The sequence below is a fragment of the Syngnathoides biaculeatus genome, chromosome 12, assembly GCF_019802595.1.
Source record: "Syngnathoides biaculeatus isolate LvHL_M chromosome 12, ASM1980259v1, whole genome shotgun sequence".
In the NCBI taxonomy this organism is placed as follows: Eukaryota; Metazoa; Chordata; class Actinopteri; order Syngnathiformes; family Syngnathidae; genus Syngnathoides; species Syngnathoides biaculeatus.
Genome location: NC_084651.1, coordinates 14110162 through 14132945, shown reverse-complemented (window position 1 = coordinate 14132945; position 22784 = coordinate 14110162). Strand labels below are relative to the sequence as shown.

Below are 22784 nucleotides of genomic sequence, written 5' to 3'. Positions count from 1 at the left end.
TTATTTCTCCCCATTTCTATACAATATAATTGTATAATTGTATAATTTATTAAAACTCATGGTTGTGTTGGATTTAAGTTTGTTTCATGTGTTATACATGCACTAGTAGGTTCCTTTAATGGTATAAAACTAAATAGATGCAAGCCACTTAACATTCATACTTTTGCTTTAGTCATGTGGTGTTTACTGTAATGTTAACAACAATTCCTTAATTCACCATTTTGTCTCAAGCCAGACAGCCCAAATTATATACCAAAGATTGTTTGTTACGATGTGCACTGCGATTGGCTGGCAACCAGTTCAAAGTGTACCCCGCTTCCTGCCCAAAGATAGCTGGGATCGGCTCCAGCACTCTCTGTATCGTAGTGAGGATAAGCAGTTAAGAAAATGGATGGATGGATTCCCAACCAGTATGCCTTTGAGATCAGCAGGGGTGCCGGAGGAACTTTGTATATTTTCCCCAATTTGTCCCAAAATGATCATTTATTACCTACAAATATGTTTTCCACATAAAACTGATTAAATGCAGCAGCCAACAACGGGGGAAAACAACGTTATGTGGTATTTACTCCTCAGCATACAGCTGTTTACCATGGTGAGGAGAAAAATGTAATCCGGGAGAAGATTGATGCAAGCAAGAAAACAGACCACTGCAACAAAGTGAAGACTATGTATTATAAAGGGTTATTTTTGCTCAGAGGAGATGTTTGCATTTAAATAAATGTGCAAACATCAGCTCGAAATTGGCCCCCAAAAAAAGAGCAAAGTTTTGATAACAAACATGACAATGGAGAAATCATCAAGGTCCCATTGTAAGGACCCCAACCCCATTATTAATCATTTTACGAAAGGGTAGATGTACATACATGCGGTACGGGCGTGAGACTGGTTAGAACATTGGCCCTTTTAGTTCTGAGGACCGGGGTTCAAATCTCTGTGTGGAGTTGCATGTTCTCCCTGTGCCTGTGTGGGTTTTCTCTGGGCACTATGGTTTCTTCCCACATCCCAAAAACATACATTAATTGTAGAGTAAAAATTATCCTTACGTCTGATTGTGAGTGTGACTGTTGTCTGTCTTCATGTGCCTTGTGATTGGTTCGTAACCAGTTCAGTGTGTACCCTGCCTACCGCCGTGATGGCTGGGATAGGCTCCAGCACTTCTGTGACCCTAGTGAGGATAAGCGGCTCAGAAAATGGATGGATGGACATACTTTTTGCCAAAGCAAGTAGCAAGCATCAGTAGCCAGAGAAAGCACATAGTCGAGTCAATACCTTGCAGTCAAAAAACGTCATTAGCATCATTTCAACTGGCTCCGACTAAAAGACAGCCATTAGCCTAGTCCCATTGAGAGTACTATGAAAGGGATTTCCAAAACATTTTCACCATAGTTTAGCTTTGTCTACAAATGTGCTCTGTGAGAACCTGCAGGGCAAGAACAAAGAATTAAAACAAGAGCAAGCTGTAAAACGGAAATCCTCCCTTGATGGCACGAAGTTAAGGAGAAGTTGTCCCTTGTTTCACTGGCTCACCTCTAAGCCATTGCCCAGAAGGCCAAGAGACCAAAAGGCTCATTTGTTGTTAACGAGGGAACTTCTGCAGGGAGGTAGAGATCTGAGACAAGAAACAAATGAAAAGGCAAGCATAAGGCCAGAGGTCAGGGTGAAGCTTAGTGGATGATGACCCAACAATTGAAAGTTGTCCTAAACAGTATATACAGTTTTTCAAAAATATCAACATATAGGGAGTGACTGTTGGCCACAAGGCCTTTCAGTTGTGCCGCTTGCACCTTGGAGGAGAAGTGAAATAATCAGCAGAGGTTCAATGAAATGGGATGCCAGAGAGTTACTGGTTCAATTGCTCCACTCACATGTCCACAATTGTATCACCTAAATCTTGCAGCATTACCAAATTCAAATTCAGTTTATAGTTAAACGCTTAATCATAATTATAGAATGTAATATTCATGGGTTCCTTTTCTGACAAATCAATGGAGAAGGAGAAAAGGTAGTAGGGCAAATCAACAAAAAGACAAATAAATGAAATATACAATTCAATTAACAGAATAAAATAGTAAACATATTAGTAAAAACACTATACCATCAAAGGCAGTATGCTGTATTGTACATGTAAATGTATTGCTGCGCTACCTGCTAATCCTACATTAATATTTTTTTTTCATGTTTTTACATGTATTTTTCAGTCTTATTGATGTTCTAACCTGCATTAAATTCAACTACATTGAGTGAGACCATCACATGCAAAATGATAATAATTAAAAAAAAAAAAAAACAACAAAAAACCTTCAAGGTCCCAAATATTCTCAGAGGTATTCCTGGCCAGATGGAGAGTGATCCGATTAGTTTGCATGGCATGATAAATAAGCTTCACCTACCACAAGCATGAGACTGTGTTGCAACAAGCAGTTGGTTAATGAGTAACTGTGAAGCTGTGCCAACATGAAAAGTGACACATACAGTCGCCATTGTATGATGACTTTAAGAAGCCATAATATTCCCTTTGCCATCATTTGATTTCCTTAGTCATTTTACAACAAATTGACTTCCAGGTACGTTCATTCACTACTGAATACAGGGACAAATTGCTGAGTGAAAATGAAAAAGTGTCGTCCTAAATCAATTTTTTGGAACTTTTCCTGTTAACCCTCACTACAGCTCTTCATCCTTTCCCATCTAAGTCTGTCTTCTGCATCCACTCTCTGTTCCAATTATCAACCGTCTCTTAGGTCTTCCTCTGGCTGTCTTGCCTGGCAGGTCCATCCTCTTCACGCCAATATATTCGTTATCTCTCCTTTGAATGTGACTAAACTGCACAAGTCTGGTCTCTAACGTGGTCTCCAAAACATCTAATCTTGGCTGTCCCCTTCAAGAGCTCATTTGTTACCTTGTTACTCCTAAGGAGAACCTTAACATCTTCATATCGCCTCGCTCTAATCACACATCATGGCTGACCTCACCTTTCAGCCTTGCAGAGACTATTTTATCACATAACACACCTGAGACATTCTTCCGTATATTCCAGCCAGCTTGGAACTGTTTCTTCACCTTCTTTCCACACGCACCATTGCTATGGACTGTTGACCCTAAGTATTGAAAGTCCTCTATCTTCACCATCTCTCTTCCAGGAGCTTCACACTTCCGTCTTGAACCATGCTCCCAATCTTCAAGCCTTCCTGCCTTTCCAGCTCATTTAACTCCAAAACCCACAGACTCCTTTCTCTTATTTATCATGTCAACTTACACCTTAGCTTTTCCTGTCATAGCCCCAGCATTAGTTTCAGCACTACCTTCAGTTTTACGCTTTGCATTATCCTCTTCTTTTTCTGCTCATGGGCAGCCTTTCCTCCTCGCTTTCATCTTCGACTCACAGTAGCTGAATTTACACTCTCAACCTGTAGTTTAACAGCGTTGATGACCAGCGTTTTCACCCAGGCTGCGACCAAAGCGGGATAAAGTTCTTGGGTAAATAATCATGATTGTTTGCCAATGTTTTACATTTTTACATTACTATTCTGACGCAACCCTCTTTTTTATATGGGCTTAGACACAACCTACAATTTGCATTGGCATTAAGGAGTTGGAAAAATAATATCAACAAGCCAAAACACAAACACTTCCATGACCCCCCGCCAAAAAAGTATAGTACCTGAACTCTCTCCACATCAGACAAAAATAGTAACTATTATTTTGTGAAGCGATTGTAATTTAAAGACACCTCAATGAGTTCCTTCAATTTTGCTGTCAACTGAAACCATTGGGCTTGCTGTCAAATAATGGAAATGAAACATCATCAACAATGCAGCTTTTATTTTGTGATGCATTCCTTACAAAAATTTAAGGATTTACGGCTTCTTTACGGGAAAATTCAAGAAGTACCAAAACACAGGTTGACCTTCTCTTACTTTTTGAATCACACATGTCCAACTGTTGAATGTTTAAGTACTTTTTGCTCAACTTTGTGTACTCTAACAAGGATATTTTTCCCCGTTGTTCAGTACATATTCATCTATCTTTTTCCATGCACGCCACAAAGTAGGTATGTATAAGTGTAATCTATTATTTTGTAGCACATGCCAGTGCACACAATACCCCATCCGTGTGTGATGCTTTCAGAATGCTAATAACGCCCCATCACAGAGGATGAACAATGTTTTGTTCTGACTTGATTTTTAGCTCCTAGACGTCTATTTCATTTCTAGAGAAAAGCTGCATTTATAAAGAGAATTCCTGGGTGGACTCAGTTGTTCTCATAAAAATTCACCATTGTAAGTGGCAAGTATCATGTTGGAGTTTAACCCCTGAGCCCTTCACAGCAGGTCTCTAATGGAGCCTTGACTCGAGGCTTGTTTGTGGTTTCGGTGCATTCCAGGACACTTTTGTCCTGAGCCACCCCTTTTTGCCTGTTCTTTATTTGCATTTTTTTCCCACATTCATACATAAATTAGCTGTAGTAAATTGGTTTCTGCTGTTGAAAGAGCTTTCTGATTATGTTTTATCCTATCACAAAGCTAAGTTTGGCAAGTGTGTACCCTAAGTCACCAACGTGAATGCAAGCATCATGGAACCTGTGTTGGTGGGAGCCCAAGACAATTTACTATACATACATTTATCTGAACTTGTATTCACCCACACAACTCTCCATTGAGGGGGGGCAGCAGTCCTTCTGATTATTTGTATACTTCAGTATTTTTGCAAAATACAAAATATTAAAGTGTTTTTCGGTGTTAATTTGCCTTCTGTTCACGTTTGTTCTTTTTTTGGTTTTGATTCCAATACAAAAAGGTAACGATGTCATGTAAAATTATAATAACCATATTAATTTTGCTAATTGTGAAAAGGATATGACAGCTTAGTTCAATACAGGCAACACAATTTTTAATCAACTACACAATAATCTAATTTTACTAACTAAATGCTAATGCAAATAGCACTAAAGACAGTTTCTTAAAAACCTTTTGTCTGTGTTGTTTTGGATCTATACTTGACCGCAACCTGCCCACGGAGTTTTGAAAATGTGATGCAGTTCTTCTCCAAGTCAGAGAACAAATCTGTCAGTACATATAAAATAAAATGTCACAGCAGAGGGCTTTATCACCTCAATACTGAACGTCCTATGTCCCTATTCCCTATTTTCTTATGACTTTAATCAAGTATTGAAAGGCAAGAGTTCTGCGCAAGTCATTCCTTTGCAAGTACAAGTACATTAAGTATTTGCAGTCAAGTCCCAAGTCAAGACTTACAAATCCTACAATCTTTGTTGAGTCCTTTTTACAAACAAAATAAATATATTTGAATGTTTTTATTTACTCAATATGCATGTAACACATACTGCATTTATTTATTTAAAATATATCGTTTTTTAAATTGTGAGACAAATGCATTCAAAGTTTATAAGAAAACTAGGGGGCTGATCGAAATTGTTGCACCTTCTAAGCCAATTGTTAAAGGGGGGATTTACTTTGTTGCCCCTCCAAAAGTGATCAATGATACGTTTCAGCTATTCCATGAAAATCCTGTTCTGACTTACTTTTTCTCACTATATTTCTCTATTTTATTTTTACTCTGTCCTGTTCAGCTGCATGGTCATGGAGAATAGTAGATTTGTATGCCTTTTGTGGCGGGACAGTCTTGCTGTGCAACTGGGGAATCTAAAATACATTCATTCTGATTATAATTCATGAAAATGGGCAACAGTATTGAGGATACCAACAGCAAGCCATTTATTTAGGGTGCCTCAGATCAGGGTTTAATGGTGCATAGTTCTTGCCAGGAGGAGCTACAACTTCTTGGTTTGTCATTCCTAAACTGTGCTCAACAAAGAAGAACCGTCCAGTTGACCTGATTTAACCATTGCTGATTACAATGATCTAAATGAATGAGGTCGGCTGCATGTCCTAAAAACAGATATGAGGAGATAAACGTTTATTGTAAAGGGATGTTTTTCAAATCACACAAAACAAACGAGAATTTAACATTTAAAACACATGCGCTATTCAGTGGTCCCACGTTGGATGTCCCTCACCATAGAATGGAAAATTGCAAGTGGAATAAGTTCAGACACTTTCAGTTTTGACCTCGCACACAAGATCAGGCTGCTTCTCTGCCAGGTGATATTCTGCATCACTCAAACCAGCATCCTTGTCCAGGGATCTGATTGTCATTGTCCCCGCCTTTGACTGCCACATAGGTGCCATAGGTGGTGAGTCCACAGGAAGTGCGGAGGTTTCATGAATTAGAAAACATGCCTATTCATAATTGTCCTTGCACATTTATTGTGTTAGCAGAGTGTACAGACAAAAGATGAAAAAAATACTTAAAATTAGCGTTCATCTGAGATGACACGCTGTGGCGACCCCGAAAGGGACAAGCCGAAAGAAACACACACTGATGCCGTTCACAGTTGTAGGTTCATAGCCACACTTTAAGCATAAAAGCCTTGATTATGGAGCTTTGAAAGCCCAAAGCTTTTCCCCAGCACCCATTTCTTTGTTTCTTTTGTGTATTCCAGACAAAAGAAACTCATGCAATGATGTCCAGTTAGAAGCATAAAATTGGTTGCACTAAGAAGTAAAAATGAAGGCCTAGTGAACCAATTTTTGACTGTAGGTCCACTCAACAAATGCTAGAAGGGAGAGAAAAAACATCAGGGAGCACTGTGAGCATTCTTCAAGCCAGCTGCACACCGCTGTGATGACAAGGTTAAAAATAGACTCATTAAATACACTGAGTCCTTTCAGGTGCTGAAGTGATCGCCCGACCCCCCAAGAAACCCTGACTGTGTGTGTGCGTGCCTGGATATAACTAGTTGAAAAGATATGGTGTCAGTAAGTGCTAACTGAGTAATTAAGAGGAATGGCTCCTGTAGGTCGGGTCTATCCACTGGGACAACAGAAATGAGAGTGGGCTGCTACACCCAGCCCCGTAGTACCAACTCAGAGAGTCCACCAACTCCAGCCAGCACCTGCTACTCGCCCCAAAGTGGAGGAGCTGGCCTTGTGCCCAATAGAGGCAGGGACAAAACCCCACACCAGGCTCCACAGTCCGACTGTGATCCCTCCCAGCGTGAGAAGAGGTGGAGGCAACTACAGATATACAAGGGCCACAGAGAAGAGGAGGAAGCAGGCCTGGGAAGCGACAGGGGGCCCCCACCAATGCAGGGCCTTACCCTTCTCACCAGCAGCAGCCGGAACGGGGGACCAAGGCAAATGGCGGATGGCAGCTGGCTCCACCCCAGCACCTACAGAACATGGGTGAATCCACCACCAGTACCCCTCAGCGATCAAGCAGGAGTAAAGTTAGTCCCGCCCCCACAAACACCAGGAACACAAGGGCCAAACAGAGAAGATCCCCATACATGCCTGTGTTCTTTCATCATGATACTATCTAATCTGTGAAAAACAGAAAAGTAAATTAATTATTTAAAAAACACAACCTCCACAACAAAGAATACAGAGGGCAATAGATGTACATTACAATACAGTGTTGATATTGTCAGATGGCTCTCTACCCAGGCAAATTAATCAAAGATCTACATTCAGCATGTGAAGGGGGGGGGGGTAAGCAGCTTTTGCCGGTTTTCTTTTTTTATTCCTGCTTTTTATTTTTATTGTATTGAACAGGTTTATGCCTGTTATTTGAAATTTTTCGAACAGTTTATCACGAGTAATAAAAATAAATGCTTGTTGTAAGTGGTCAATTCCACACACTTCACATATACTGAAGAAAAGGTGTACGTTGTAGTTTCAAAATCTGGATTGTACCAGATTGACGAGAGCATACTGAGTCCTAATTAATATTCTGTAGCTTCAAGACTTTTCCACCAGGATGTTAAAGTGGATGGGATTACATATACGAGATTGGGCTCTTGAAACACTTATGCCATGGAAGAATGGTAAAAATAACTGGGAGTTTTGAGTTAGACATTTTTGCTGTTGATGTGTTCCAACTGTAGCCAGGAATGATGTTCCTCATTGTGTGTGTGTAATCTAATATCTGATTAATTTGCCTGTATTCCTCTGGTTTTGATTGCTGCAATTATTAGAATGTTTGTCTCACAGGCAAATGTATAGACACACACCCCCACCCAAACACACATGCATATATACCTGTATATAATATCCATTTTCTTAGCCGCTTGTCCTCACGAGGGTCACGGGAGTGCCGGAGCCTATCCCAGATGTCAAGGGGCAAGAGGCAGAGTACACCCTGAACTGGTTGCCAGCCAATCACAGAGCACATCGAGAGAAACAGCCACACTCACAATCACACCTTGGGGAAATTTAGAGTGTCCAATTAATGTTGCATGTTTTTGGGATGTATGTAGAAACAGGAGTGCCTGGAAAAAACCCACGCAGGCATGGGGAGAACATGCAAAGTCCACACAGGCGGGGCCGGGATCAAACCCGGGACCTGCGAACTGTGAGGCCAACGCTTTCCAGCTGAAGCACTCTATCGCCCTTCTCAGTAACAGTATATGGTGATATTCAGTAGACCTAGGTATCCTACAGTGTGCATCCATTTCATGATTACAATGTCCAGTATTTATTTGACTGCCACAAGAAAAACCATCATAAATATCATAACAAATCAAAACTGACCAATATTGTTTTAATACCAAATTCTTATAATTATATCCACACATCAACAAATTTGAAATGTGTGACAGCAAATGACAATGACAAAACACCTAAACAATTTGAACTGAGCCCCACCCACCATTTTTTTTTTTGTTGTTGCACGTTTTAGACTCAACTGACAGCGAGTGTGATAAGGAGACTGTAAGGGCAAATGTAGCAGTCCAAGACAAATTCACAGTCACAAAATGAACACATCAGTCATATTTCAATTGAAATGCCCATCAAAGTTAGCTCACTGTCCACCGGGGATTACCCTCAATTTCTTTTTCCTCTGAGACATTCAATGGCAGTAGCAGTCATCTCATAGCAGAGCTGCATCCACATGATGGAATGACTTTGCGAGCTTGTGCCCGCGTTATCTCGCTCAGTGCTCTGTCAAAGAGAAGCCTCCAGTCAGTGCTTAGTGGCACAAGATGCATTACATTGCAGTGACATTCCAAATAGCCCCCCGAGGTGTTCTACCATTGCTGTGACTGACAGAGCAGGTTGGGAAACCTGCTCTGTCCCATAATTCACTGGATGCTCCGTGCCCTATGTGCTCTCATGGAACCACTCTCATCCTTATGTCCCAAGATATTCAAAGCTGTGACTTGTCACCACATAGCATCACCCCGGTGTATTACGATATGTTTCATCTTCTGCATCAATTTACATTAGACAAAAACACTTTGAGATTTATGGTTTTGGCTTGTTCATGGGATAAACCCATGGAGTCATCGAAATGCCATCAACAGGCACATCTTTGTCTGCGTCATCGTTATGGTATGTTAAATAATGTATCATTCAATTTGCAAATTTCATGTTCATAACTGAAATGCTAATATTGAACGGCAATAAATTATTATTTTTAGTGGGCATCAGTGACTTGCCACTAACCGTCAAACCATAAATAAGAACAACCTACTACACTTGCACTCCACATCCAATACTTGCACTGAGTAAATAATAAATAAATATCACCTTTTTGTCCTCCAGGAACCGGAATTTATGATGTTCTGACTAAAATCACCCCACCATATTTTACATTCTTGCTGTTTACAACTTTAGATCAAACTGTTTTATCTGTTTGTCTGTTCAAACTGTTGTCTTTTTGTCTCTCCCTTATGTTAGATAGCCACCCATTTTCCAAATTGCTTAACCTCAAAAGGATCAAAGGAGTGTTGGAGCCTATACCAGCACACTTCAGTTGAAAGGCGGACTACACCCTGAACTGGTCGCCAGTCATTTGCGGGGCACACATAGACACTGTCACTGAGTGGGAACTGAACCCACTTGTAATTAGTAGGAAGCCAAACCAGGGTGTGCCCCTCACCCCACCCTCATTGAGTCATCTATTATAGGCAGCTCACCCATGACGAAGATAAGCATTGAAAACGAATGGATCTTCCCAAAGGTTTCTAGTACACATTTTTAGTTCATTATATATTTTGTTAAGCTGGAAAAAAAAGTGGATCAGGATAGATGGCACGGTGGATGACCCGTTGGGATATCTGCCTCACAATTGTGAGGACCCATGTTCAAATCCAGCCTCACCTGTGTGGAGCTTGCATCTTTTCCCCATGCCTGCATGGGTTTCTCCAGGTGCTCGAGATTCTCGAATATCCCAAAAACATGCAAAGTAAATTGATTCGAGAATATAAATTTCCTCTAGGTGTGAGTAGAATGGTTATTTGTTTATGCGTGCCCTGCAATTGGCTGGTGACCAGTTGTGGGTCTACCCCATCTCTTGCCTAGAATCAGCTGGTATGGGGGCCAGAACACCCGTGACCCTGGTGGGGATAAGTGGTACAACGGATGGATGGATGGATGGATGGATGTATAGATGAGTACAAAGTGCCAGAGAGAGAGAGTGTTAGACTCCCAAGCCGCTCCAAAGTCCCACCAAACATTGATGCTGATCTGCTTAGCCACTCTGCCCTCAACCCAATAATGAAGGAGGGCAAAGAGCTCATGGGCTTTAGCCTCTCCCTCTTGCCTGAACTTGACAAGAATTCCCTGTCCTTACTCGCCGTCTTCCCTCAAAGAGACATACAGTATGCATAGAGTAGCACACATACAGACACACAGCTCCCAAACCCCAAACCACAAACGCTCAGACCAATCTGTCCATGGCACTGAAGTATTATTAGACTTATGCACCCTCTGAGGGGAAACAGTGAGTGCTGAGAGCTGGAAGATGAGAAATGCTGCAGGGGCTACTAGTTCCATTAAAATGGCGTTCACCAGGGCCTTGGTTATCATCGACCCTGACGTTTTCAGAAGTGTGGGCGGGCTCACCGATCCATGACCAACTCTGTCTTTCAGGATTTGAAGGAAGCCAGTGTGAAACTGACACCAATGAGTGCAGCTCTAATCCTTGCCAAGACAATGGCAACTGTGTGGACCAGGTCAATGCGTACAGGTACCAGGTTTCTTCCAAATCCAGTAAAATTCACTGTTTCTGGAAAACTTTATATTAATGTCTAGAATGGATCAAAGCTTCCTCAAATCACATTGGCTTATTTGACCAAAGGGCTAATACCAATGTTAATTAATCATTCTAATGATTATCATTCCATTTCTCCACATTCCCTTGTGAGTGAGAAACATGTTTTTGTTCTTTTTTTCCCCATCATTTGCTTTGCATAGCTGTACAACAGTCTTAGTGAAGAAGTAATTGAAAAGGGGAACTAAGTGTTTATCTTGCACAAATAATCAATACGAATTATAGTTTAATCAATAATAATTCTCTGTTTTAATAAACCAGAATAGTATTCATTCAAGATTACATTTATTACCTCCAGCAACAATGAAAGCAAGCAGGTGACTGTTAGCTACTCAGGCAGTCATTAAGTGAGTAAGATTAGGAAACATTTCTGAACATATATTCTTCAACAGCACGTTTTGGTGCCCCATGTGCACAGCGAAAACCCATTAAAATTTGGTGCACAGCAAAATGAAAATCTAGATCTTCTAAATGTATCTTGCTCTCACTGAAATTGGCATCCACACCAGAAACTGAATGTTACGCTCTCTACAGTGTTTTATTTAAACTGTGACTTAATGTACCTATGTGCAGCATCTTGTCAGATGTATGTATTTCATTTTGATGACTTTTTCTTTTACACTGTTTGCAATTTCATGATACAATACTGTATGCCTGTTCACACCCACTGCAAATTTGTTTTAGTCCAGTTTAGATGGTTCATAGACTAGACGCTTCATTTAGCGCACATTGTTGTAAACGGCACAAAGCTATTGTTTATATTGTTTGCATATTAGCCATAGTATTTTCACCTTGGTGCAGAGGACTTCACTGTAGTTGGTTATGATTGCAGTGGTGTGTACAAAACTACAGCCGACTGAAAAAAGTGTTTGAGTTAAATGTTTAGCCAACAAGTGGATTTCTTTTTTTTCCCTGTGCCTGCGTGGGTTTTCTCAGAAAACCTCCTCCCACATCCCAAAAAAGTGCATTAATTGGGGACTCTAAAATGCCTTCAAGTGTTATTGCGAGTGTGTACTGTATTTTTGTTTGTTTCTATGTGCCTTGTGATTGGCTGGCAACTAGTTCAGGGCGTACCCCGCCTCTTGCCCAAAGATAGCTGGGATAGGCTCCAGCACACCCATGACCCCAATGAGGAAAAGCACTACAGAAGATGGACTTATTTATTTATTTATCTATCTATCTATCCATCTATTTTTATTTTCCAGCTGTGTTTGTAAAATGGGATTTTCGGGCCTTCACTGCGAGCAAGACATCAATGAGTGCTCCTCACAGCCTTGCCTCAACGGTGGCATTTGTCAGGACCTAGTGAACAAGTAAGAATAAAATGCCCGGTAGAATTGATAATGGTGTTTTATTTTCAAATGCGTAGGCATGTTCCTCTTTAAAGTGGTAACCCTTGGCATACTGAATACCCTCTAAGCTGCTCTCCTGATGACAGAGAGTGGATTCAACTGCAAAACATTATATATCTCCGTTCTAGCTCAAGTCCAGCACTAGACTGCTGTCTCTCTCTGCTGTGCTTAATGGGAGCTTCGGGCCTTGTGGGCTTAGCCAGACAGATGGGTATGGAAGTCCCAGGGCCAATTTGAGTCCTAAATGGTTTGTCTCCAGTCTGACTCCCATCATGATTTGGCTCCCGTGTGACCCAGCCCTGCTCAAAGGAGTGCTCGCCTTATTGCACAGTCCGGTGTGTTTTAACCTCGTTGCCCACTACAAGAACAACAGAACGCGCTCACGATTATTTTCATCTCCCTGACCCGACAAGTTGAATAAGATCTCCTGCGCTGAGCTGATGCATCTGGCTCTCCTGTGTGCCTGACAGTGTCTTTCCCCGTGTGCACACATTCGCATTCCGCTCTTATCACACTGCATCCAGAGGAAAATAATAAATCGTTATCAAATAATACTGTTTAGTTTTAGGAGAAACTCAAAAGCAGCGTTGGCAGACAGGCAGTGAAGCAAGAGAGTGTTATTATCTAAACACTCTCCCTGACCAGTCGAGCATTTTGTCGCTTTTGTAATTAGAAAGCACACTGCTTTTTGTGGCACATGACAACATAGAGCCTTGCGTTTCACCAAAATTGAATTTAATGTCGTTGATTAGATGATGAAAAATTACACCTTAGTTATTGTTTTGATTTCAACACACCTATAAATGGGAAAGCCAGTGCCTCAGAGATGTGAGGTCAGAAGATATTAGAGCCAATGACAGCTGGGGAAAGGGATTTGAATGGAGTAAACTGAATTATCAGACTCATTAGGCTATTCCCCTCAGTAATAAGTCATCAAGCATAATTCAAAATGATTTGCACCCAGGGAGACCTAATTGCTGCTACTGTATATTGTTCCTGTTCAAGAAAGATGTCGGTCAAGCTCAGCATGAGAAATTGGTCTTCATTTCAAAGTTTCTCCAACTATTCAAATCCTACCGTCAATATTATGCTATTTCCTATTGAGTAATTATTATAGTAAAAGTAGTATACCCCCGAAAAGGTCGCTGTTGATGTATGGCTTAGTATAATATAATGGTAATATTCACGATTTAATCTATCTTATCATCATCACATCTCATTCCAGTATTTTATGTGTATTATTTCACTAACTACTATGATGCAGTACAGACAAGACTTTTGTCTATCGTACTCCGTCTCTTGAAACCAGCGAGCATTGCTTTAATTTAGGAACAAGTCAGGTTATAACCAAATGATTAAAACAATTTAGAAATTTCACCTATACTGCATATTGCATTGACTGTCTGCATTGCCAAAAGTGCTTAGAATTTCGAATAATGTATGGTATTTTTTAAAATATTCAAAGTTTGTCTGTGTTTTTAAGGAAGGCTCATGCACCTCATTTCCCAAAATGATGCGTAACCTGTAAATCTGTGCTCGTTTGAAAAGTTGCCAAAGATTTGATGTGAAAGCAACGTGAATTCTGAGAGCCTTCTCCACTCTTCCATTCTTTAACTTTAATGATTGTACGGTATCTTTTTACTCCACAGGTTTCACTGCAGTTGCCCTCCTGGTTATTTTGGAACGCTGTGTGACCTGAGTGGGAATGAGTGTCAAGTTTCACCTTGCCTACAAGAGGGCACCTGTATCGAGAAGCCGGGGGGCTTTGAATGTGTCTGTCGCCCTGGATACTCAGGTACGCCTATTCCCCCCTGGTGACATCAAGATCAATAGAAGAGCCTAAAAAGCTTATCTTAGTTGGTGTGGACTTGAGCACTGACGCAAGATGTGGTTGGGTGTAAAAACTGCTTCCTGACACATTCTTTTAATTGGCCTGCCTGCCCTGGCCTGATACAGTTTGTTGACTAGTGAAGCTAATATGAGAAACATTCATGTCCCCTGTTTGGTCTGATGGAAACTTCTCTCTGTTACATAGCTGCCTTTATTTAGTTTCGACACCCTCCTTAGACTCAGATCGCTACAGTTATTTTACTTCAATCCATTCGTCTTATTTGCACCCAGACAGATATTGAGCTATTTTTGTACACATCCATGTGCATGTGTTTTTGCACTGAAGCCAATTCCAGTCAACTCCTGGGAAGATTAATTTCATTTGTCTTCCGTATGGTATCATCAATTTATCCTTGCTCAATTCTGAGAGGGGGAAAAATCTCTGAGGTATTGCAACTCTGGAGAGTAGAACCTGAACACGTATGGCCCAATTCCCACTGAAGCAGCTTTTATTATTAGGCCTGCACACACGATAGTACAAGTCATTACTTTTTCTGATGCTCTAAGCTCATGTGAGGAAACAGGACTCCCCTAGAGAGCGGCCAGAGGATGCAGTCTGACTTGGCTCAAACCAAATGGAAGTCATGCAAAGTATTTGTTCTATATCTTTTCACTGCAGGGGGAAAAAAAAATATTTGGAAGACTAGATGTAACTTTCTTTGAGAGGGCTTAAACATTAGCCTGTTTAAAATTCATTCAGGTATTATTGTGGTGTGATAGTAATGTGTCATCTTGGTTTTTGGGGGTGGGATTAAATTCTGAAATGTTTGTGTGGCAAACAACTGCAATATATTATTTGCTCCTGACATCAAGAAATCAATGGGTATTTTTCGTTTTCTTTTTTTACATATTGAATGCCAGAATCAATTCACGGTCCAACAGTTGAAGTTGAAGACTAATAAATCAGCATAGTCTACTTCTGTTAGCCTGTATGGATGTGATTACACAATAATGACAGCTCGTTTCTACCTGAATTACATACCATATTGGATTGCTGGCCAGCAAGTCACAATGTGCATCTTTATTTTGTTTTGTCTCTAACCAGTTATTTTTTTTCAAAGTCATGCATACTTTCTTTTCCGTAACTCTTTAAATAATGATAAAAGTTTAGCACCAACAAATGGGAGCGGTAGAATGTTGGGCTATGGCAGTGTTTTGGCTTTTTGTATTGGAGTTAATTCTGACACATTAAAAAAAAAAAAAAACAACAACATAACACTAAGAAAGTGATTGAAATTATTTGTAATATATGCAAGTATTCAACTTCAATTCCTGCAATTCATTTAAAAAAAACTCACATCACATGTTTACTGTATTTTAAAGTATGACATTTTATGATGTTTAGTACACCTCTGAACTAAATTCTTTAGCATCTAACCATGCACATCTGCCAGAATACAATATGAATACAGTACACCGTAAACATGAAAGGGTTTCTACTTCACTTGTTAATGAGCTAATGTCTTACTAATAGCTAAAGTCATGTTGACTGCTGTTGATTTCAATCCAATCCACCACAGTGGTTTTAAAGGAAATGACACTCAACAAATGGAGAGAAAGCCCTGGAGCAAACAACAAAAAAAGAAAAAAGCTTACTGTTGCTTTACTGTTGAAGCGTTCATTGTCATGCATTCAATAATTGCCTCAGTATAAGGTCTCCTCCCCCAAATCATTTAATTATCCGGAATTATGGTTTGTGCTGTTGTATACACTATTTTACCTTTGTGCAATATTGACATACACAATAAAATGTTAATCTCACTAGGAGACAGAGCAGGGCTGAATCTCACTTGTTGGATCATTAATGATGATGTTTTGCTTTAAAGGCTCCCTGCATGTATTATTTAAATATACAAGGGAGTCACGCTCAATCTGGAGGTCAAGTATCATTCCAGTGACGTGATTAATGGGTGATCATGTTTATATAAATCATAGTTTTGGCTGTTGTCATTTGTTACCTTCACTTTTCCTCTTCTTCAGCCATCATTAAGAAGCATGTTCCCTTGAGTGATCATACAGTGTAATCAGCACGTTGTTGCAGTTTCCTCAGTCAGCACATAGTTGGATGATGATGATGATGATGATGAGGAGGAGGAGGAGGAGGAGGATGCAGTGAGGCCTCGGTGAACTTGCACAGCTGGATGAGCATCACGATAGAAATGCGGCTGTCAGTGCAATCTTTTGTACCAACTCAAGTTTTCTACTGTTACAAATATAACATGAGTCTTTTAAGTTTTTACATACTATTTGCTGCATTGTACTGTATTTGTCCTTTCAGTATAATCAAAGACAAAAATATTTGAAACATTTTAACCAAACAAATGAAGAATCACCGAATGAAATGAGTGCCATCACTAATATGAAATATAGACTTTAACATACATTTCCCTTTAAGGATGTAAATCTGGAGGTCACTGATGGTGTAGTGGTACACATGTCTGACTTTGGTGCGGGCAGCATGGGATCCATGGATGTGTCAGTGATGGTATCGATATCTGCCCTGCGACTGACTGGCGACCGGTTCAAGGTCTAGTCTGCCTTTCCCCAGAATCTTGCTGGGATGGGTTCCAGCTTTCCCGTTACCCTTGTGAGGATGGGCGGTTTGGCTAATGGATGGCTGGATTAAAATCTGAATACCCATCCATTTTCCAAGCCGCTTATCCTCACAATGCATTAAAAGAAATTGAAATGTATAATGTCATTTCACTGAGTTCCTCGTGAAGGCTCTAGAACAGTGATGTCAAACACATTTTTGTCGCAGGCCACATTGTAGTTCGGGTTTCCCCCAGAGGGCTGTTATTTCTGTGAAACCATAAAAATAGTTTATCGCCTCATCATACTGACATGAAATTTATGAATTTGTTCTAGAATCAGAAATCAAGGGTAAAGGGTTTTTCAACTATTGTTGATGTTTGGTAACATAACTCGACATTATCATTTATGATAATGCAATTTGAAATTTTGGTACAGATTTTAACAAGAATCATGGACGGTAACATCCGTGATTTGCCTTCACGGGCCACATCATGCGGCGGGCCGGATCTGGCCCCTGGGCCTTGAGTTTGACACCTGTGCTCAAGAAAATATTTACAACCTTTCCATCAAGGGTTATTTTCCCTTTCCTCTGAGTAATTTTTGAACATAAACCATGTTTCATATCATTAACTGCATAAAAATGATTTTACAAGAAAAACACATTCATAGAATTTTATGTTGAACAGCCAAAGCAAATGTTTCCAATACCGGGTATTTTATGAGCCTTTGATCTTTTATTGAATTCAAAATACGAGCTCTATCCTACTGACTACTATGAAATACAGACATTTGTTTCTTCGTCCAGAAAATGGTAATTTTTTTCAACTCATTTTTTAATCCCGCCAACTCTCTGCCCACTTAGCGGTTCATTTTCTCTGGCAATCTTGTATTGATTTTTGCACTTTAAAGATGTTTGTAACCTCTGCAGTCAGAAGGATGCAACGTAGCTCTTGGCTGAAAAATAGCTATTAATTTGACACAATAAAAGAAAAGATAGCATTTGGTAGTGAGCGGAGGTGATAGATTTTGGTAACCTTTTTTATGTCTGGATTTGTAAAAGAGATGAGGCAAATTCATTTGTAAGTATTTTTGTTAACATCAGTTTCAGCTCAGATATGCAATCCAAAGGAATAAGGTCTTTATCAATTACTCATTTTATTATCGTTAAGTGGAAAAAATTTATTTGATGGAAATATTTTTTAAAATCTCAATAATGGGTTTACCTACAAGCTTCATAAGCACGCTATTTGCGATTGCCTGGAGACCAGTTCTGGGTGTACCCCGCCTCTCGCCCAAGGATAGCTGGAATATGGGCCAGGCAACCCTATGGCCCTTGTGAGGATAAAGTGGTACATAAAATGGATAGATGGATAATTTATTGAAAATGTTGTATTGATATAGTCAAACAAAGTAACTTCTGTTCTTTTGGGATTCTGAGAGAGGTATTCATCTCATGGAGACGGTCTTTTAATATTTTACGCTTTGGTAAAATGGAGAAGCCCCAATGCTCAATGGTTAGAGCACTGGTTTGGTAAACCAGGGGTCGTGAGTTTGTATCTCACTTGGGGGTCTACTCTCCAAGAGGGGTTGCGTCAGGAAGGGCATCCAGCGTAAAAACTGTACCAACCAAATATGAGATGTCACGCTGTGGCAACCCCTAATGGGACAAGCCGAAAGAAACTTACTCTTGCGTAAAATGGAAGTTGTGCATAGATATAGAATAAATAATCGATCATATCAAATATGGAAGGAATAGTTTATTTGACTTTATTAATTGATTTGCTCACAGATTTAGATAAATAATTCATTATTCATATTATAAATATTTAAGGGCATAATGAAAGCATGCTAATCCGATCAATGTTTTATCAATTCATCTTTTGTCTATGTACCAATGTAAGTTTCCCAAAGGTTGACTACATGCTATGAGAAAAATGATACATTTTACAACTATATATATATATAAATCTATATATATTATTCCCTAATCCCCCAAGGATGAAAATGAAGGTCTAAAACATCCAGTAATGCGTACAATCCCCTCTTAATGCTTTATTCAGTTGCTGATGTTTATGTGGAAGCCGACTGATTAAAGTTAATGCTGGCGAGAAACTAAAGGATGTTTCTCCGGATGAAAACTAATGAGGTGTCAAACTGACTCATGAGAGTTAATGATTTGGCTTGTTGCAATATATATATATATATATATATATATGTACTTTTTTTTAAAGCATTAAGGTATTTTCAGTATCAAGCATGAGGGAACTTGAGGTTAAAAGAAAAAAGCTACACGCAAACCATTGTATAGTTTATTGCAAAAATAACATTATACATGCCTTGCCAATAAATTCAATTTAGATCAGTTATGTGGACATGTTAGCTCTTTAATAAGAATAGCATTCTGAAGCATACCTTTTAATGGTTCAAAATTAGATGATTTATACATGTGGTGGCCAATATCTAATATAAATGACATGAGTTTGATTCTGTAACATTTGACCAAATATATTTCGGTCACTAGTTTGAAAAAATGAAAAAAAAGCAAGCAAGCAAGGATCTTGTTGAAATACCTGTGTATTTATTTTATACACATAGATACAGTATATATTAAATATTAAAATTTCAGCATTCATTGTGCGGTTTTAACAGATTCAAAAAATAGATGTATATTAAGAGGCCTCAATAAGCCTTACATCCACCCTAGCAAAAACCTTGTAAAACCTTGAATCCTGGCCCCACTTGTTTAATGTTTGCATGTTCTTCCCATGCCTGCGTGGTTTTCTTCAGGAAGTCCAGTTTCCTCCAACATACCACAAAATGCATTCATTGGAGATTCAACATTGTTTCTCTTTGTGCCCCTGCGATTGGTTGGCAAGTAGTCCAGTTCGTACCCCGATTATCGCTGTGATATTCTCCAGCTCTCCCGTGACCCTCATAAGGATAAGCGGCTCAGAAAATAAATGGATGGACTTTTCATTTCATAGACAGGACATCTGCAACGGGACGCAAAATGCACGCAGATTTTTATTTTTGCCCAAGCACAATGCTCGCTGTGCCGAGATGGATGTTCCGGCAAAGCAACGATGTGTCTTTAAGGATTCACCAGGTGGAGTCGATACAATTTAGTGTCAAAAATTCAGTTTAAACTTACACCTGCTCAGATCGTGTCTAAATCTTGATCGAAAGTAGACATTTGGTCAAACCCAACTTTGGTCAATTTTATTGGCAAACAGATATTTGGCTTATATACATATTTCAGTCGCCTGCGGTTATCGCCAGTTCATTGCGAATTTAATTAAGGTTACCGGTCACTCTGTCTGTTGCCACACGGGCCAAGATCAGTGTATGCTGCGCTCACACTGCAAGCTTTGGATCACTCTGATTATGCATTGTGCGCTTCCGTACAGAGACGTCTCTGTTGAGACTGTTATTGCACCACAAATAAAGGGAATAGAGAAGCTGCTTTATTTGGCTGCAAATGAAGTCAGCTATAAACACGATCACAGTGGCGCAACCCTCCCACTATTGGATCCTCCTGGCTGTGTTGCCCTACAAAATTACTAAAATTGGTCTAACCGCCACCTGTCACACTGTTGTCCCACCCACCATGCCGGATTTATGCCGGGCACGAAGATAGGGCCTGAAATCTTGTGAAATGTTCATTATGAAAGGATGCGCAGAAATCAATGGAGAACATACAGTATGCTTTGAAACATATCTGAATGAATTTCTTGCGAGTCCATCTGATCACAACCAAATCAGTACCCGGAATACTTAATGTAAATTATTTTGGGTGATTATCCAAGAACATACTTGCTCTATCGAGCTTGTACAATTCAATTTTGCACTTGCACAATTCAACAAACACATAAAAACCAACAAAATTTGGCCATTGGAATACAATAATGTTAATTTTGCTAAACGATAACTATTTTGTAGTAGCTTTTTTAAAAATATTATGTATTAAATTAATTATTGTACAGATAAGAATCAGCACACAGGTCGATTTTTAAAGTTTTTTTTTTTTAAATGAAGGAAAAAAAATGCATCAATACATTCAAAAGCGGATGCCCAATATCAGTCTGCCCTGCGTCATGTAGCTCTGCAGAAAATAATGAATGAGCCTGACAAAGCAGTTTACTGCATCGATGGGATATACAGTTAAACAGAAAATCGTTACATAGTTTCACAAGGGCATACAGTATCAACTATGAGAAGCATTAAAGAAGAAAGCTGCAGTTCTTTTGTCTGTTCACCAAAAACTCATCACAAACCATATTAAGCATGTGTTGATTTTTTTTGCAGGACTTTTTGACTTAAACTGGATGTGAAACTATGTGCAAATTGCAGTAACTGGCTGCATTTTTTATAAAGATCCTAGGTGGTTGTAGTCCTCTCTGCATGCAGAATGCTTAATTCCCAACGCTTTTACTTAATAAATGGGAAATAACAGAAATAAATATAATCTTTTCCTTGCCTTGGGCCACACTGTTCATATAAACTTTTGTTAACCGTACAGGCAATTTTTTCCAAATTCTTTCATTTCCACATTCTTAATTGTCGTTGTCAGTGTAACAATTAAACGATTCAAATGTAAAGACATGAAGCCCTTCATTCATTCTTTTATGACAGTTAGAAAGTAGTGAGGGGAGCAGCACAACAAAAAAATGAAGGCATGAAGTTCACTCAAATCGGAAATCACCACCAGCATTCACAATCTGAATGAATTAATGCGCTTTAGATGCCCCCCCCCAGTTGGTTGACCAGTCCCAGTGTCCCCAAGCCCCTACCCATAATTTTGTTCTGACCGTATGTTGACCATATGTTGCGTGTTGCAAATCCCAGTTGTGAATGTAGCTTTCACTGGCAATAACAACAAAATCAATTCTGATTCTAATATTTTGACACTCACTGAACTTAGCTTTTTTGAGGTAACTTGAGCTTTTGCATGGAATGCATGATCACATGAGTTGTGCATCCTTTTGAATAAACTAAGTAATATACATAAAGATGGTTACAATCACAACGGTTTGGAACACAAGGGTATATAAATTCAGGGACATTTGAGTTTCTGTTGATCGTCTTGCCATGCCCATGAGTTTCCATGTAACCGAAGACTATACAACTAAAATTGTATTAAGATATGAAACTGAAGATCCTGACTTGACACTTGTAACGTTACCCCTTAAAACCAACCAATGTATGTGGGTTTTTTTTCCCCTTCAAGCACTAAATCACTACCTCTCCTATTGAGTTGCACTGATAAAGAAGTGTGTTTTATTTCCTAGGGGCATGGTGTGAAGTTAACATCGACGAGTGCATTTCAAACCCGTGCCAAAATAGTGGGAGATGTGTTGACGAAGCCGATCGATATCACTGTGTGTGCCCTGACGGCTTCTTTGGACCAGAGTGTGAGACCAACATTGATGAATGCTTGTCAGCGCCTTGTTTTCAAGGGAGGTTGGTATTTATCTCTGTCCCCTTTTAAAAGGAAATGCGATAGATTAGGAGGAACAACGATGGAAGTATTTTGAATTAATGTCCCTCCACACTGTCATGATGAATTTCAGGGTGTCAAATAAAATGTTTCTCAATGTGTGTTTTTGTGCAGCAACAGAGCTGTTTTTTTAAAAGAAGCATTCTAGTTAATCTCAAATCTCATCAGTTTTTACTACTTTAAATCAATTCCGCCCCCCATGTTTTCGGCCCACCTTAGCTGTCATGACGGAATCTCATCCTACACGTGTCTTTGTGAGGTGGGATGGAGCGGCAGCAGATGTGAAACCAGCATTGATGTGAGTAGACTTTAATGATTAAGCCTGCTGAATGTTCGGGAAGAGGAACTTTGTATAGTCTTTGTGTGGTCTC

At 39.6% G+C, this 22784-nt stretch overlaps 1 protein-coding gene across 1 annotated transcript in view; it reads left to right on the top strand.

Annotated features, from left to right (window-relative positions):
• Nucleotides 1-22784, top strand: part of eys (eyes shut homolog) — a 200331-nt gene that overhangs the window by 88197 nt on the left and 89350 nt on the right. The window contains 5 exon segments of the mRNA XM_061836907.1: nucleotides 10959-11055; nucleotides 12345-12452; nucleotides 14141-14286; nucleotides 22205-22376; nucleotides 22633-22711. Of these exon segments, the coding sequence (XP_061692891.1) occupies nucleotides 10959-11055; nucleotides 12345-12452; nucleotides 14141-14286; nucleotides 22205-22376; nucleotides 22633-22711 (602 nt within the window).